Source organism: Anguilla anguilla, chromosome 10, assembly GCF_013347855.1.
Source record: "Anguilla anguilla isolate fAngAng1 chromosome 10, fAngAng1.pri, whole genome shotgun sequence".
NCBI lineage: Eukaryota > Metazoa > Chordata > Actinopteri > Anguilliformes > Anguillidae > Anguilla > Anguilla anguilla.
Window position 1 is genome coordinate 42363525 of NC_049210.1, and position 18290 is coordinate 42381814.

The 18290-nt window shown below is 45.7% G+C and overlaps 1 protein-coding gene across 2 annotated transcripts in view; it reads right to left on the reverse strand.

Annotated features, from left to right (window-relative positions):
* Nucleotides 1-17828, reverse strand: part of efna5b (ephrin-A5b) — a 101748-nt gene extending 83920 nt beyond the window's left edge. For both annotated transcript variants that reach the window (XM_035380090.1, XM_035380089.1), the window contains exon 1: nt 16582-17828. In XM_035380090.1, coding sequence (XP_035235981.1) covers nt 16582-16706 — 125 coding nt within the window. In that variant the 5' untranslated portion in view covers nt 16707-17828. The remainder of the gene's footprint in view (nt 1-16581) is intronic.
* Between the last annotated feature and the right edge of the window lie 462 nt (nt 17829-18290).

An 18290-nucleotide genomic window follows, 5' to 3' on the forward strand; every position in this document is an offset into this window, starting at 1 on the left:
AATCGGACACGGCCGGCAAACACGACCCTTTTGTGCGCCCCCTGTCTGCCTCGCACGCCCCCGCCGTTGTTTGGGTCGGGGGGGGGGGGCACGGCCTGAGCGGTCTCTCAGCCCACACCAAATTTACCGTCACTGTCTGCGGGGTCCAAGGGCTTTCTGCCAGAGCAAAACCACCGGCCCACGGCCCCCAACACACGGGGCCCAAAACACCGGCCCCCAAAAACGCAGGGCCCAAAACACCGGCCCCCAAACACACAGGCCCAAACGGGTACACACATGCCCCTCCTGACCCCCCAGTCAACCCCCCCCCCACCCCCTCCTGATCCCCCCTCTCCAGACATGCGAGGGGCCAGTAACCCCAGATTACCAGCAGGACCTCGTCCAGCTGCTGCCATTCCCCATTCATTTATTTATTTTAATGAGCCGGTGTGGAGGGGAGAACAGGACAGAGCGTCCCGTCAGAGTGTCCCATCAGAGCGTCCCGTCAGAGCGTCCCGCCAGAGCGTCCCGCCAGAGGGTCCCGCCAGAGCGTCCCCGTGTAACAGAGTCGCTGGATTAGCACACACACCCGCCGTCTCCATTTTACACGCGTATCACAAACGCACATCTACAGCGACCACCTCCCCCTCCCTCCTTCGCTCCTGGCAGGACAAAATGTCATCAGGTCATCAGAACTGTCATCTATGGCTAATTACCAGACTAGCCCTTCCCACACACACACACACACACACACACACATCTCCTTTAAAAAAATGAAAAAAGTATCCCATCGAATATTTTTCCACAACTACATAACAGCAAATAGTTAACATAAAAGCACAGACTGAAATGTCTTGATCCATAGAAGTGTAAAAGAGTAAAAGTGTGGGGTAATTTGGTGACGAGGGCACGGTCCCAGGCCAGGGTCCCAGGTTGGGCTCTTTTTGATCTGAGGGGCTGGGACCTCTTCAGGAGGCACACTGGGCTCATTTCACTCGTTAGGAAGTTTAACCTAATGAATATGAAAGCAGAGCCCGGCCTTTCCGCGGGACACAGGGGGAGATGGGACAGGGTGTGGGGGGGGGGGTGAGGGGGAGATGGGACGGGGGGATGTGTGTGGGGGGTGGGGGGCAGAGAGAGGGTGGAGGGGGGCAGTTGTGTCAGGAGACAATGAGCTGATGGCTTTTTAAACCCTCCAGTGACTCCACACTAATACCCTGGAGCTCAGCATGCAGGGAGAGGGGCTTTCAAAGGGCCTGTGGATTACAGCATCACCCTACAAACACACACACACACACACACACACACACACTAACACACATATACACACACACACACACACACACACTAACACACACTAACACACACACACACACACACACACACACTAACACACATATACACACACACACACACACACACTCACACACACACGCACGCACACACACACGCAAACGCATACATGCGCACGCACACACACACACACACACACACACACACCCAAACACACATGCGCACACACACACACTCACACTCACACACGCATATGAACACACAAAAAAGAAATCCAAACAAACACAAACTGGGCACGTACAGAGGAAAGAAAACACGGCCATTTTGCTGGAATTGTTTGTGGAGGGTGGGAAAGTGGAAAGCTTTCTGAACCCCGAGCAGAATAAAACTTTCTTAAAACACTACAATTCGCTCAGGGCCCTTCTTTGAACTCCGGGGTAATGGTTAAAAACGATACCTTTGCATATGCACACACGCACAGCCATTCATAGGAAGACTGTGTGAGTGTGTGTGTGTGTGTGTGTGTGTGTGTGTAAGAGACAGAGAGACAGAGAGACAGAGAGAATGTGTGTGTGTGTGTGTGTGTAAGAGACAGAGAGACAGAGAGAGTGTGTGTGTGTGTGTGTGTGTGTGTGAGAGAGAGACAGAGAGACAGAGAGAATGTGTGTGTGTGTGTGTGTGTGTATATGTGTGAATGAATGCGTGTGTGTGTGTTAGAAAGAGAGAGAGAGAGAGTGTGTGTGTGTGAGAGAGAGATATAGAGAGAGAGAGAGAAAGAGCACGCATGCATGCGTGTAAACAGGAAGTTAATAAATGTCAGTCTCCCTTTTCACAACAATATGTCAGCCAGACTCAGGAATTGGCATTCAGGTCAATTAGAACCTCCTCTGCTCAAACACATTTGTTTTACAGAAACAAACAAAAAGATGAAATAAATACAAAAATGTTGCCCAGCAGCAAGAGCACAAGTTCAACTGAGGACACCTGGCTTGAGACACAGGTGAGCGAGCGGCACAGGTTTGAGGTAACCCCTCGGGCATCACTCCATTCATGCAGGAGAGAGAGAGAGAGAGAGGGAGGAAAGAAAAACAAACAAAGGGCAAGAATCACAAAGCGGAATCCTGGGAATCCCGCAACGGCACCCAAAATAAATACATTTTAAAAAACTGTTACGGCTTTTCCTCTTCCGTTTCGCTGTCAAGCGTCACAGGCAATCGTACCTGTGAGAGAGAGAGAGAGAGAGAGAGAGAGAGAGAGACAGCATCCAGCATCACCAGTGAAATCCCACTGCCCACCTGTGTGAGAGAGAGAGCACCCAGCATCACCTGAGAAAACCCACTGAACACCTGAGAGAGAGAAAGAGAAAGAGAGAGAGAGAGAGAGAGAGAGAGCGCCCAGCATCACCTGAGAAATCCCACTGAACACCTGAGAGAGAGAGAGAGAGAGAGAGAGAGAGAGCGTCACAGGTGTTTCTGTTCCACCTATAGTGTGACACCCTGCAGATAGCTCTCCCAGTAAGGGGGGTAAGGAACCCCCCCTCGTCCCCCCCCCTCCTCGTACCGCCACAGATGAAAACTGGGCCAGGACTTGACCCGCAGCGGGACGCACAAAGACCTGGGGGATTGGGGCCTTAATCCTGTCCTGTCACGGGACACCCCCTCTTAAAGATGACACCCAACATCCGATCGGGGCCTAGAGGCCTTCACACAGACACCCCCCACCCCCGTGCCTCTTTCACAGGCTGGGAGGGGGTTGAGTGGGGGCACCACGAGTGCCCCATTTTCCTCTCCTCTTTGAACATTACAAGACCCCCCCCCCTCCCCAGTACCCTCATTTAATGCACCCCCCCCCCTTTCTTAGCCTTTAAAGTCCTCCACACATTCTGGCCTGGCCTTGGAGGACTAGCCAGCCGGGAAACAATAGAGCTTTTTCAGCCTGTCAGGGCTTGGCTGGGGAGTGAGGGGTCGGGGGTGGGGGGTGGGGGTGGTGGTGGGGGGACCTCCAGTCAATATTGACTGCCAGTTTGGATTTGGACTTTTTTTTTCTTCCTTTTGTCGTTTACTCTGGCCAAGAAGTGAGCACTACGAGGGGAGACTGGATTTGGAGTGAGGATGAACATCCGAAAAAAAAGAAAAGAAAAGAAAAAAGTGTTTAAAAAGGAAGGCAAAACTGTAAGAGACATAAATAAATAAATAAATAAATAAATAAATAAATAAATAAATAAATAAATAAATATTGGAGACAATTGAGATCAACACAGAGCTAAAAGAATGCACGCATTGTTTCCCTAAAAAAAGAAAGTCATTGTTTCCTCCTGTCAGAAGGACAGAGGTATTTTAGTCGGAGGGAGCGGGTACAGAGAGAGCCGCGTGCTAGACAAGGCCCTGTCTCGCAGGGAAAGCTTCACTCTGACCCATTTCAGTTACGCACAGTACCCGATACACCGGACAACTGCTGTTTTTCTCAGGGAAATCTTACGACTTTTACTAATCTGGGGTCATTAACTTTTATGGAGCTTTCCTTTTTTTTTTTTTTTTTAAACCACTGATGTGTTGTGGAAGGTCAGCGCACTCCGGACAGAGACGAAGTGGTGGGTCAATTTGGGTCAACAGTGTTTCATGCTAATCTGTGAAATGCTGAAAAGCATTTTTGATTACTGAAAAATGGTTACAAGTTCATCAAAACCTGACGATATACTTGAAAGGAAAGGATGTTAGATGAACTGTCATTAAATATAGTGTTTGAAATAACAAGGTTCCTGTATTTTCTCTCAGTGAATGGCCAGATGAGACAAATTAAATGTTTTCACTATTTTAGGATTATTTGACTGTATTGAACAGCTTCACACTGCATGGGTCAATTTGACCTGTATTAAAAAGGCTGTAACTATTTTTCAGCTCTAATACAAGGGTTAAAAACAATGGCACATTTGCAACATTTGAAGTTTTTTTTTTTAACCTTGATGCTTAAAAAAATGTTTTTGGACAATGTTGTTGAACAATTTTTTAATTTTAGTTTTCGTGGCAAGGATTTATCGGTCAAACGTTTGCCAACTACTTTCCCATCCAGCCTCATGTCATAAGCTAGCAAGCAAGAAAGAAAGTTCTAGAATTACATTTTTTTTCTTCTTCCGTTTTTCATATTTCGCCTCGTCGTGGCCGTCACCGAGTTACACAAACATATCGCAGTTATGATTAACGACAAAACGTTTTATTTTTGCAGTCTTTAAAAATAAATAAACCCGAGCTGCATCTCCTGGCCGCTATGGACGTAGTCTGAGAGCTGTGGTCACGACCGGGGCGCTCAGGGGTGTCTTTTCGTGAATTCCGCACGGAGGGGGTAGATTAGCGGGGTGTGAAAAGACGTGTTTGCTGGACGGGCGACGGCGGCCTAAAATTTGTGCGTCGTTTTTTTTTTTTTTTTTTTTACTAACGGCTTCGGCCTATTTCACTTCCTCTCAGGCGGCTGCTGCTGCTGCTGCTGCAAACCGATCCTCCCCGCGCGAAATTCTCTCGCTTTCTTTCTCGGAGTTTAACTTCTCCGACTGGAAAGGCACATTTTCCACGCGTTAAAAAGAGAAAATGCGCTTCAAGTGAACTTCACAGCGCACAGAAAAAAAAACAACTTTGAATTGTACTGTCGGTCTGTGATTATAAAAGGCTTAAAAAGAGAAAGGGGTGGTTCGTAAAGAACGCCTATACCCATGCAGAATTCTACCGTAATATTATTGTGCATATGTGTGTGTGTGTGTGTGTGTGAGAGAGAGAGAGAGAGAGAGAGTGTGTGTGTGTGTGGGTTTGTGTGTGCATGTTGAGTGCAGAATTCAGAGGCCTACACTACCAAGCTAAGAAAAAAAAATATTTCTATAAGGAATACATACAGGTGAATTGTCTATTTGTACGTAGAACTGGTTACACATCAGTCTTGTGGGGACCCTTGACTTAGTACAAAATGTTTTGTACATACAACCAAATTATTCCCCTTGGACTTGACTCCGTATTACCTACCCAACACAAACACACACACACACACACACACACAGACACATAAGAGTGTTGCTCATTGATTAAAAAGATAAACTTTAAAAGTAAAAGTTTGCCCTTGAAGATGAATTCTTAAAACCGGTCAGGCAGATCAAGGAGCGTCTGTGACTGACAGCTCTGGCTTGGGGGGGTGGGAGAGCGGTGGGGGAGAGGGGCGGTTGAAACCAGTTTGATAATCTCCACCTGTAAAATGTTCAGGGGACTCCCTGTCAGTCACTTCCTGACAGGGCTCCGAATGCCTCCCCTCCCCCCCCATCCAAACCCACCCCCCCCCCCCCCACCCCAACCACTCAACACTCCTCTGTTAGCATTCGCCGATTAGCCGCAGATTGGGTTTCACAGGATTGATTAAATGAAGAAAAGAAAAGAAAAATGCACGTCAAAAAAAAAAAAAACTTGGTGGCCCCATATCCCAGCTGTTTCCATTTCATGCAAATAAAACAATTTTCACATCCCTTTTAAACAAAAACCACAACAGAAAAAAAACGTGACACAGCCACACAAAGATTCAAATGTAGGTAAATTATACCATTTGTTGTCCAGCTTCAGGGCTAGAATTTACCGATGCACTTGCAACAGGGAGTTAGCGGTGTTTAAAAAAATAAAACTACAGGCAACGGTGAAACCGGCTTTTTAATGTGGCGAGAGTTAGCCGAGGTGCTTTCGCTGTTTATCTGTTCAGTTCCAAGGCTCGACTCGTGTTGCCTTTCCACGTTTCTAAGAAGGCAAACCTTGCGGGGCTGAACTTCTCTATTCTTCCACACTATTTACAGAAGCGGGTTTGCGAATAGTTTGACAGCAGAGTGGGAGAGCGAGCGTAGCGGTTTACCGACTACATGAGCCGACCTTTCAGATACATTAGGAATACAAAAATGTACCGTGACACAAACAAAACAAGAAGAAAAAAAAAGGCTACTTTATTCTCTTTTTTTCCTCTGTGTTTACACTGCGCAACTGAACTCAAACACGCGTCAGGAACCGTCTCTTGGCCTTTTTTTTTGTTTTGTTTTTGGTCTAATGGAGGATTCTTTTCAGGAGGGAGGCAGACGTTTTCGGGTTCACGCGTTTCTCTGGGGGTGATTCACGGGCCCCTGGGGTTGCCGCTCAAACCCAGGTGGCACAGCGAAGGGGGAGAGTCATAACGACGGCGAACCGCGAATGCGCTCATGCCCACCCGAGACTGGGGGAAAAAAAAAACCTCCTCTCCTGGAGAACCACGGGTTCTGAAATGTGCGCGGTCATATTTTCCAGGCGCGCTCAGTAATGCCCTCCTCCTTACAGCGAGGAGTCCGGCTTCTCCGACGAGTCACCTCCGCTAGTTTGCTTCACTTTCCAGAAAGGGGGGGGTGGGGTAAATTTTTTTTTTACGTCGGGAAGGATTAAAGTTACGTGCCGAGGGGGCGGAGAACGCATGGATGGGCGCGAAGGAGTACGCTCAATCACCGTGTAATAGTAGCGTCTGCATTCTCGCCCGACCGTGACCGTTTCTCTCTTTTTTTTGGCGTTCGGCTTGTTTTCCTTGGCGCTGTCACTTTAAGAAGGTGTGCTGGAGGGCACCTGCCATGCACTTGAGGAATCCGCTGAGCTTTTTTCCGTTGCGACTTTGAAGGCTGCTGGCAGGAGACCCAGGTAAGGCCAAACGAATGAACCAGCTCCACGGCCTACAAACTGGCTGGACCTGACGCCGAACAGGATTTTATATTTTCCTGTTTTAGGAGTTTTATACATTTTTACCAAAGCACGTCAGACACTAACTAACTATGTTCTGGAATTCATACGCTCTTCTGCACGCTGTTTTTGCATTTTAAACGCATCTCGAGCGTCAGAAGACCGAAAAGCTGAGGTTCTGAGAACTGATTGGATGTTTCCGTTAGTTCAGTTTCTCAAGACCAAAATGCTCGGTCGAACCGCGGCTCTGAGGGCCCAATCTGCACCGTTTCTGCGCGAAACCGAAAGCAAAAGCAAAAGGGTTTTGCAGCCAATGAGCTTAAAGGTGGGTTGGATCAGTGAGAAGTATGACCAATCACATTAAAGTCCGGGTGGGTCAATGTAAACATGTGACCAATCAGATCAAAGGTGAGTTGGACCAGTGACCAATGAGGGTAAAGGTAGGTTGAGCGAGGGGTGTTAATCTGAGAGTCCATCTCAACGTTAATAAAATGAACACACTGGCACACTTCAGTGGCACACAGACAGTCAAACGGACAGACGTGTGTGAGCCAGATGGCCAGCAACAGTAGTCCGAGCCTGTGCAGAAACTTATTATATTATTATTAAACTGTCGTCCATCTGTCCGTCCTGCTACGCTGGCGTAGGAAAATAAACTTCAGCTCTTCCAGTTTCCCATGCAAATGGTGTAATTACATAAGTGTGTACAAACCGAGAAACCAAAACCGAGACAAACAGAAAACAAGATGGAGGTCAAGCGAGACAAAGCTTCCTGGTAGCAGTCGGATAAACAAGCGAGAGGAACCGCGTACCCAACATGCAGTTCTGCGGCTTTAAAAATTCATGACATCCCAGAGGGGCAACGAGAAAACATATCTTCTCAACGCCATAAAATGTTTTTATTTTATTTTGTCCTTTACATCCCTACAGGTGATATAATAACAGGTGAATTCTACTTAACAATACGAACAAGGCAGTAGCTCTACGGTTTCAGTATGCGTAGTCGTGCCTGAATACACTACTTGGTCTCACTCGACTACTGCCTCTGTTCTTCAATGTGATTCATCATTTCTCAGTTCATATTGCATTCATAACCTCATATTTCTTAGTCGTACAGTACAAGCTGTGGGAAGACTAACCCCCCATAAGGCTCAACAATCAATTTTTTTTTTTTTTTTTTTTTTTTTTAACTGGTAATGATGAGCAGAAATTGAGCTCCACAATCTGGACGCCCGTGTTCCCCTGCAGAGGGGTGGGGGGGGGGGGGTAGAAACAGAAAATGGGACGCTGCCCCATCCACCCACAGCAGCGCCCCCTCTTGGTGGTTGCCCATTGTAGCTTGTGCTCGGAAGACAGTGGGGTTTTTTTTTAATGAGCTCACCAGAGGGAACAGTGACTCAACACACTAGAAACATTTTCCACTGTGGCCACAGAGATTATGGGCACGAAACGGAACACAGTACCCCCCCCCCCCCCCCCCAAAATAAAATAAATAATATACACACACTGACACACACATGCAGTCCCATAAGTACACACTTGCACAATCACACACATTAACCACCATGCACCACCACTCTCGCACAGCTACGAAGCCTACCGTCCCTCCTCAGAACTGAGGGGCCATGTTGAAACTGTTTAAGAGGAACGAGAGCGTCCGCCCATAATTCCTGTCAATAATTCATATTCGTAATGTTCATTAATATTCACTGACGCTCTCTCTCCTGTCCGCGGGACGCGTCTGCTTCCGCGTTATCGATCACGCGTGAGACAGGGTGCAAACGGGGAGACCGACCGCTCTCCGTCCAGCCGGGGCCGATTTAAATCAGCGCCCCCCGCTGGACCGAACTCGCAAGCGCACGCTCACGAGCCTTAACGGTCCCAGCCTGTCCTCGTCTTTTTTTTCGACATTTTTTCGACATTTTCGACACAGAAACCGCAGAGGAAATCCGAGCGATTGCACGCGCTCGGTAGGCCACGTTTGTCTGAGCGCTTCGGATGGAGGAAACAACAACAGAATCGGCACTCAAATATGGATGAAATAAATAAAACCGTTTTTTAAAAAAAATTTTATTATGTACTTTCTGAACTTCCAGTTAAATTAAACGCGTGCTTTATGTCTCTACGGTCGCATCGCCGCTCCCTTCCACACCTTGAGCGCTTAGCGTGTTTATTTGACGTTCGTTCGTTTAGATTTTTTTAGGTTTCTTATCCGCAAGGCATGCCACAACACCAAGCCCCTCCCCCTCCCACTGCCAGCCTCACTGATTGGCAGTTGAGTGACCTAGATTTGGGGGTCTGACTCAGAGCCCTACCTTCAAGAGCCCCATCTCGACCACTGCAGATTGATCATTTCTGGGGTCCCCCTCCCAACCCCATCTTTCTCCTATGACATTTAGAAATGCACTGTGTATGAGCAGCCATTTCCCCCCCCCCCTCTCTCTCTCTCTCTCTCTCACACTCACACACTCACACTCTCTCTCAGATGCAGAACTGGTATAACCCCAGTGCGTTTTTCAGGATAGTTTTAATGTGAAAGCAGCATATGTTATTAACAGCATGGGGTTATATTTTCATCAAACAAAATGTTCCCTTTTATTGTCTTGTTTGAAAAGGGAAAAATGAATTTTTTTATTTTTTATTTAGTTCTGTCAGGGGATTTCTTTTGCAAGCGATCAAAAAAAAGTGTGGACAGACAGCCCATAATTTCTCATTATGAGGATGAGATGCTGTGCCATCAGAAATAAACTGAAAAAATGTAAAAATTTTACTAAACCAAAAAAAACATCACTTGCGGTTTTTCATGTCTACCGAAAAAAAACTACAAATCTTAAAAATATGATTAATTCACGGGTTAGTGGGAGAAGATTGGAAAGCATTTTTCCTAAAATACTTGATCTTACATTTTTGCCTTTTGGTTTAAGTTAAAACGAGCACTGAATCTTAGTGTTACAGGGATATTTTCTTTTTCGTGATTTATACCTAGTACATCTATCTATCATCAGTCCTTATTCCAAGCTCTGTGCTTTAACACAGTGCACAGAATGAGGTCATACTGAACGCCAGCAAAGACACGGAAACTGACTTCATTAAAACAAAGCCACAATCATAAAAGAAAACAATGCGGCAGTAAACGTGTCACGCGTGAGCGCTGCGATGAAGAGGAAATATTGATATTCATAAATATGTTCGGCGTTAGAGGGAGAGCGAGGGCACGTACAGGGCGAGCTGGACTTGGGCGCTCCGAGAGTCACAGCTGATTTTACCTGGCTAAAGTAGCCCTCCCCCCCCCCCAATTTCTTTACCTCCACGAGGGGGGGGGGGGGGGACCAGAGGCCGACCTGACCGTGGGCCTGCCGGAAAAAAGGGGGGGGGGGGGGGTGGCGGGACTTTAAGGAGGAGGAGAAAAGAGGTGATGGAGGGAGTCTGGGGTGGAGACGTCGGGGGTCGCGGGGTGACAAAACATGCTCGTGATTTCACCGCTTTGTCTGAAACCCTGCCGCGGGCCGATGGGGCTACGCTTGACCTCTGACCTTTCAGCTCCGCCAAAGAGAAAGACCGCGAGAGCTGCGGTCAAACGAAGGTGGGGGCGACCGTGTTACCAACATGAACCTTAAACCTAAACCCAGTCCCAAACGCAACCACAAGAGCGTCTTATTCCACAAAGCGCCCTCACGGTTCAAGTCTTTGTAATGTAATGTAATGTCTATGTAATGTAATGTAATGTAATGTCTATGTAATGTAATGTAATGTCTATGTAATGTAATGTAATGTAATGTCTTTGATCCAGACGGGACGGCCGATTTCAGGACAGACCGCCCTCCCCAGCAAAACACTTCGTAATGCTCAGCGCTCAACCGTAGCTTTTTTGGCTACGCTAACGAGAAAAGAAAAAATGAGAGCCCGTCTCTCCGCCTAGCGCCCGTCCGTCGTCGCGGTTCTAGAGCGGCCGCGGAGCCCTGTCTGCTCAAACGGGCCCGGCGCTCTGTCTGCTCAAACGGGCCCGGCGCTCGCATCCACCGCCAGCTGCGCGCCCCACGAAACCAGACGCATTATTCAATCTTTTCTTATGATTGAGGAAATGTATTCCGTTTTTTTTTTTCTTTTCTTTTATTTTAAACTGAGAAAAAGCCAAAAAACTTTTTTTTTTTAAGTTGCTAAGCTAGCCGAGGGGGGTTGGGAATGGGGGGGAATTCTGGATTGTAGTAAAAGGGGAGAGGGCATGGCGGGGGGGGGGCATGTTGGTGGTGGGAGAGACAGCAGGTTTTGCCTTATGTGGTAATATCCAGAAGAAAGGCGGCAGCTTTGCTAGAGGAAGGGAAGCATTATTGTCCATGTGGCTTACATCACCGAGAGCACTGTGCCACAGCTTCGCATCTAAGACCAAGGCTCAGAGACGTTCTGTGTGCGTGTGTGTGTGTGTGTGTGTGTGAGAGAGAGAGAGAGACACATATGTTCTACAAAAGCAGCCTCATCCTGTGTACAGGAGACAAAGGGACATCAGCCAAAAAATTAATAATAATAATAATTATTATTATTATTATTAGTATTATTATTATTATTATTATAATAGAAGAAGTATTAGTGTCTGGCCCCCATGCCATTTTCTCTCAGTCCAGATGTTTAACCTGACCCACGCTGGCATCCAGCTGTGCCATTCTTTTTTTTTCTTTTTTTTAAAAAATAATTTAATTTAAATTTCATTTCATTTCATTTTTTATTGCAAGCAGCAGAAAACACTCGTCAAGCAACCAAGTATTATTATTATTATTATTGCTATTACTATTACACAGCTGTGCTGCTATTTTTTTATTTTATTTCATTTTATTTTTTTATTGCAAGTTGCGCAAAACACTCTTCACACAACCAACTAATATAATAATAATATTTGTATTATAATAATAATAATAATAATAATAATAATAATAATAATGTAAGAGTGACAGGACACATTATTTCAGGAGTAAATGCCCGCTAAGACCCATACAAACAAGAAAAACTAGTTGGGTATGAAAGCATCAGATTTATTTATTAATCTTTTTACTTTTTACTTTTTACTTCCTGCGAAGCCCACACTGCTCAGCTTTCTGGCCTGATATATACGACACAAAAACACATCGCATCCCGGAGCATGCCCAGTGCGAGCAAGCGTCGCCCCCGCCAGAGCGGTCCAATCACACGCCTGCCCAGTGTGACAGAGGGACACAGCTGTGGGCGGGGTCCCATCAATCAGCACCACAGCGGTGGTGGACCCGGGCCCAAATGCACCCTGGGATACAAAAAAAAAAAAAAAGGAAAAATCTATCCCTTCATTAAGAGTTGACTAATGTTGGAAAAAGCTCTGGGGTGTCTTGGGAGGGTTCTGGGTTTTGGGGGTGTGTGTGTGTGTGTGGGGGGGTGGGGGGGGAGTGGGGGTGATGTTCAGGAGAGTAATTAAGCGGTTAACACGTTTCCTCCTCTCCAGACATCGCTCAGGTCCAAACATCCCCACGGGGCAGAGGCAGAGGCAGAGGCAGTCCCCTCGCCCCCCCCCCAAACTCCCAAAAAACTCTAAATGAAAAGCAGCAGGACCTGAGAGAGGAGGGGTTGGGGGTTGGGGGGGGGGGGGGGGGGCACCACGGCACTCCTACACGCGCGTTCACCTCGCTCGCTCACAGCCATTTTTTATTTTTTTAAATAAACAGACTCCTCACGCAGCCCCGCGCCCGTCACCCGAGTGACTGCCGAACGGCGAGACACGCCCCAAACCCGAGTGACACGGTATTAGGAATGCAGATCTGATTGGCTGGCTCGGTCATATCTATATACTACTGTGTGTGTGGGAGAGGGAGAGGGAGAGAGAGAGGGGGGGGGGGGGGAGAGATTATCTTCAGCATGTTATATAGCCAACAGTTCATCAGCGACCCTTGTTTTTTAATCACGGGTGGAGGGGAGGAGATTCACGTCGGAATGAAACCTTTTGACAAGTAAACGCTGATTCAAAATAGCTGTTCCTTGAGTCATCTGAACATGTTTATTTGCCTCTCTCTCTCTCTCTCTCTCTCTCTCTCCTCCATGCCCTCTGGGGCTATAGAGTCAAACAGGCTGCCATTATTCAAAAGAGAATGACTCATGCCACCTAAAAATCTCCCAAAAAAACCTGTTTCCTCTCTCCGGGCGAGTTACAAACTAACACTAATACAGAGGAGTCCCAGGAAAATATATTTTCGACTCGTGTTTTACAGGGTAAACACAAGTTCACCATCTGTAGGCCTACTCCTTCAATGGCACTGCTGTGTGTGTGTGTGTGTGTGTGTCCTTCTCCCCTCTCACTACAATTTCTCACTAATATTTACTATTAGCCCTGATTCTGAAACTTTCTTTTTTCACACAAAGAGAAAATACAGGCACTTGAGTGTTTCTTTTTTTTTTTTTTTTCCCCAACAGAACTGCCTGTCACTTTTTAAAAATGCGTTTCATAATGATAGCGTGTCTATCAACGCAACAGATCTGATAAGGTTGGGGCCTTAGTTCTGTCCGTTTTTGAAGAAAGCGACGCGCAAATAAACAGTCGGCTTAAACCTAGACGAACGATAACGACCGCAACACACCGAACACAGGGGTAGGCCTATCTGGCACGAGAATCTAGAGCTCAATGCCCTTTTTGTTGCCTACTGCGTTAACCACCAGTTGCTTTCGATAATTAAACTTTTTCTCAGGAAATTCTAGCTACATTTATAAACATTTACACAACAAAGTCGGTGTGCGATTAGTGACTTGTCCTAATTACCTTCCCACAGAATGCAATTTTTAAAAACCTAATTCAGCAGACACAGGCCGGTTCCTGCCCGGCTAGCAGTCGCCAGTTTTCATGTCTAAGATACCACCTGGGACGATATTAAATAGATCACTTTGAGTTCTAATCAATTTCTACGCTAAAATGAATTGTTCCTTAGCCTGTTTTCCACGGGTAGACCTAGAAAACATGCATTAGGCTATACAATAGGCAAGTAAAGACAGATATTAATTTGAAATAACAGGTCCACTTACGCAAGAACTTAGTGACTGTAATACATCCCTTGCTCCAGGAAGGGCTGTATTAAGTCCACGTCCAAATACGTATTTAGAAACATAAATGTATGAATTATTATTCGACTCTACCAGTGAGTGAGTAGCATACATTTGTCCATGGACGTGCCTCGTCTGAATACGTGTAGCCTACACCACGCTAGGTTGGAATTTCCCAATCGGCTGCACACAAATGCGACGGCAAATATTGGGCGTGATGAGTTCTTCAAAACCAGGCGCCGATTTTGCGCTCATCTTTTGCACTGGAGCCGCAATAAATGGCTTTTTCGCTGGATGGGGGAAAAGGTGTATTGACTCAACGGAGTTGGTTTCTTTCGCCCTGTTGAGCTTCGAAGTCACGCACCAGCAAATGCAATCCACTCTCGCAAAATGGTTTTACGGGTTTACACCTTGCAAGTTTGGTGGAAACACATACATTATCCAAACTTTTTTTATTTGATTTTACTTTATTTCAATATTAAATTACTTCACGGCCAGATGCTGCCAATAGTTTAACTTATTTCGCCGCACCCCAACGATCTACGAGGCAAATGCTTATCTGAATGGACTACCGAAGAGATGACACCACACCGCTTTAATGTTTTAAGTTCTTTGCTAAACTCTTTACTTTTGCACAAACATCTCACACATGCAAGAACATTTTAAATGTAGTGCAAAGCCCTAAATTAATTAATTTAATTACTGAATGTATGCATATCTGTACAATAGCTGCTTCATTAATTCTGAAATTATGGTTAATGTCCGCAGTTAGTTTCGGAATACAGTTTAAGCTTCCAACCGGAACGCGTTACGGTCGACCGTAGGCAAGCGGGCATTGACCCGGGACTCCAAGTTCAGATACAACAGCATAATATGAGCAATAACGTTTTTTCTACAACTGCAAATTTGGGTTATAATGTTAAAAGAATAATGCAGTTTTACAGTGAGCAACTCATTATTTGGAAAAATACAGCCCACTTCATACAAGTTCACTTTGTCAGTGGAAACACTTTTCTAGTAGTCCCGTGTAACAACGAAGTCACAAAACTAACGGTAGCGCTCCAATTTTTTAATTGCGTCACTGTGTACACAAAGTGTGAAATGTAGCAAGAGAAATAAATAGGCATATGTGTTTCTAGAATAACCGATTTGGTGTTGTTCAAAGGTTGCGCTATACAATATGAATGGAGGTAAGTAAATCGTCATTAAAGCCCATCCAAACACATACAAATAAATCTAGAAACAAAATGCAAGTCTAGAAAAAGCCTTAGGAACACAATTATTACGAGCGCAATTAATGGACACATCATCTCCACGAAGGAGATCTCCTCCTGCGAATTAGCCCACAAACAAGAGAAAAATCAATTTAAAAAAAATAAATCTATTAAACGAGACCCGAGTCGAACATCAATGTGGAAATTCTCTACCATACGGCACTGATAACCCGAGGAGCAACGCTGCGCGACCTTTCGCACTCAGCGAGCTATTCAAATAATTGACAGTTTTGTTCATATACATTAGTCCCGTCGCTGGCATGGTTTAAAAAAACACATAACAGAATAACATGTAAAGGCTATTATCTGTGAGATCCAAGGATGGGAAGAATCCAAAATATTCACATTTCTTTGTACGCGACTACTCAAGTGATTTGTGATATATAAATATAGTGTTTCTAATGATCAGCTGAAATTATAAAATATACTAGAAATACCGGGTTTTATACTATTCTATTATACTATATTACGGAGTGTTTCATTTAAAAACATTAGCCGACCGCGTGCTCAGCAGCAACAGTGTGGCGTCTCCGTCCGCCGATTGTCCCCGCGCGGAGAACCAGCGAACAGAACGGGGCGCGTTCATTCTGTGACCGACAAGACAGAAAATGTATTCCTGGAGAAAATGCGATATGCGCTGTATGCTGCCACGGCATTTGATCCGTGGGCACCTGTAAAATTGGCTCGTGAATGTAACGAGCTGAGCTGGTGTATTTTGCTTGTTTCTGGTCATAGATCTCTGCGTGAAGGAAACGAAATGCCTTCCAATGCAGCGTCTGGGTTCAACCCAGCGAAACATGCAGAAATGTGACATTTTTTATATATCTGCATACCAAAGACGCGCGATTTGACACACGGGCAACATTAAAATAATGTTTCGCGTGGTTTATGCTATTAGCTATATTTGTGCATACGCTGGGAAAATAAAATCAGGTGCAGCGCGAGAGCAAACCTGACAGGTCATATGTACAGAAGACGCTGGCGTGGATTAAACTAGAGAATTCAATAGCCCACTTGACTACAGGTTATATGCCTTGTTACACTAAGTCCTTGGGTTCTCCAGTTCTGACGGACACGATTAGACTTCCACCCCGGGAAGGATTCGCGACACGCAGGCTTAGCTTCGCAAGTAGGCTATACATTTCTAACAGTCATCATTCCTCGATTCATGGGGTTTGTCTTGCTGAACGGATCCCGCGTCACCCGACAGCGAGTGGCTCAAGTTAGTAAGCCGCAGCTGTCCCAGGCCTGCGTGCGCAGCTGAAATGTAAACTTACCTGGGGTTGGTGCTGTTCCAGTAGACGGCATAGCGGTCGGCCACCACCTTGGAGCCCGGCTCTTGGCTAAATACACACATCCAAAGTATCAGAAAAACGAGAATGATCATTTCCACGTGCAGCATCACTGAAGTTCGGTACGTAATCCTCTTCGGGGCGAACTGGGGTGGGAAATTGCTGCGCGTTCAAGCAAGCTGCTACTTCGGCGAGAAGCGATCAACTGTCATTCACATTTGTAGCCCTCTTTGATTTTTTTTTTTTTTCAACCTGTGTGTGTGTGTGTGTGAGTGTGAAAGGGCACTTGTCAGTTTGTAGGCGAAGAGGCGTATTCCAATCGCAAGGACCTTATGATCGCAACATGCACCAGCGACGATGCTTGATTGATCGTCACTTTTGAGTCTCAGAATAACTGGCTGTAGGCTAATACACGACTGGGAAAAGAGATGGCGAACAATGATTGTCAATGTATAAAGTCCGTGTCATTCAGGAACAAGACTGCTCACAGGAGATCATTCCGTTTGATCAGGTATTCATAGCAACAAGCACCAGTTTTCACGGTTCCTGAGCGCATGCAGTTGCAAGGGGATGCAACAATATTCCCCAACCCAAAAAATTCGAGGGGCGATCCGGTAAGAACAGTCAATGAAAAAGCAAATTCAGTTTTAACATCCAAAACACAGTACAAGTGTTTTTTTCCGTTTTTTTCAGGGCAATCGTTTAAGTAGCTTGCTGTGTGCCAAGTCTACAAAAACCAGTTAGTCACTGCGTGCGGAAATTCAACAGTGCAGGGTCAAGTCCAGAAATTTAAAAAAAGAAAAAAACGTATTGCGTATCGTATTTCCGCGGCTCACATTAGAAGTCCATCTTCTCTGAAATCTCTTTCAGAACTTTTGAACGCCATTTATAAAAAGACCCATTTACTCGAGTTGTATTTTGCAATGTTGTCTTACCACTTGCTTCCCCGTGCGGCTTGGAGCAGCCGTGTCCTCTCTCAGCCGTGTCTCGTAAGTGCCGTTGCAGAGGGGTAGCGAGTCCTTCGCCGAACCGAAAAACCGAAAGGCTTTTTCACGTGCTGCGTGACCGAACACCCGACTGTAAATCCTGGATCCGAATGCGAGCATTCCAGTGCCACATCCAAATATATACGGATCTGAGAAATCAAACGCGGATCATGCGCTATCTCGCGCAGTTCGGTTTTCAGGCGGAATGAGAAGGTGAGACCAAAGGCAGGCGCTCGCCGACTGCGCGAGGAGTGGGTTAGGTTTCAGCCTCGCGCAGGGCTGCCTCATTGGTTTGCGTTTCGAAAGGGGCGTTTCCCACAGGAACATACTCCGCCCCCAACACCCCAAAAGTAATTCAATTACTGAAAGGCAGCTAAAAGCGTCATTCCCACTAGAGGAGATCACCGGCTAGGACAGGGACCGATAGCAGATCAACCAGAAAAGCATTTATAGGCTGTTTAATTGTCAAGCATATTAACAAAACATTGGCAGCGTCGCCTACTCGCGCGGTGCAGACATAGCTTAGAAGATAGTAGCTTATAAAAATCTGAACAAGTTTTGATTATGGGAAATTATATTTCTATAATACGAATTATATAAAACATTATATATATATATATATATATATATATATATATATAATATATATATATATATGTATATATATTCCACTAAACTCAGAAACGCTACATAAATGTTTTTATTGTT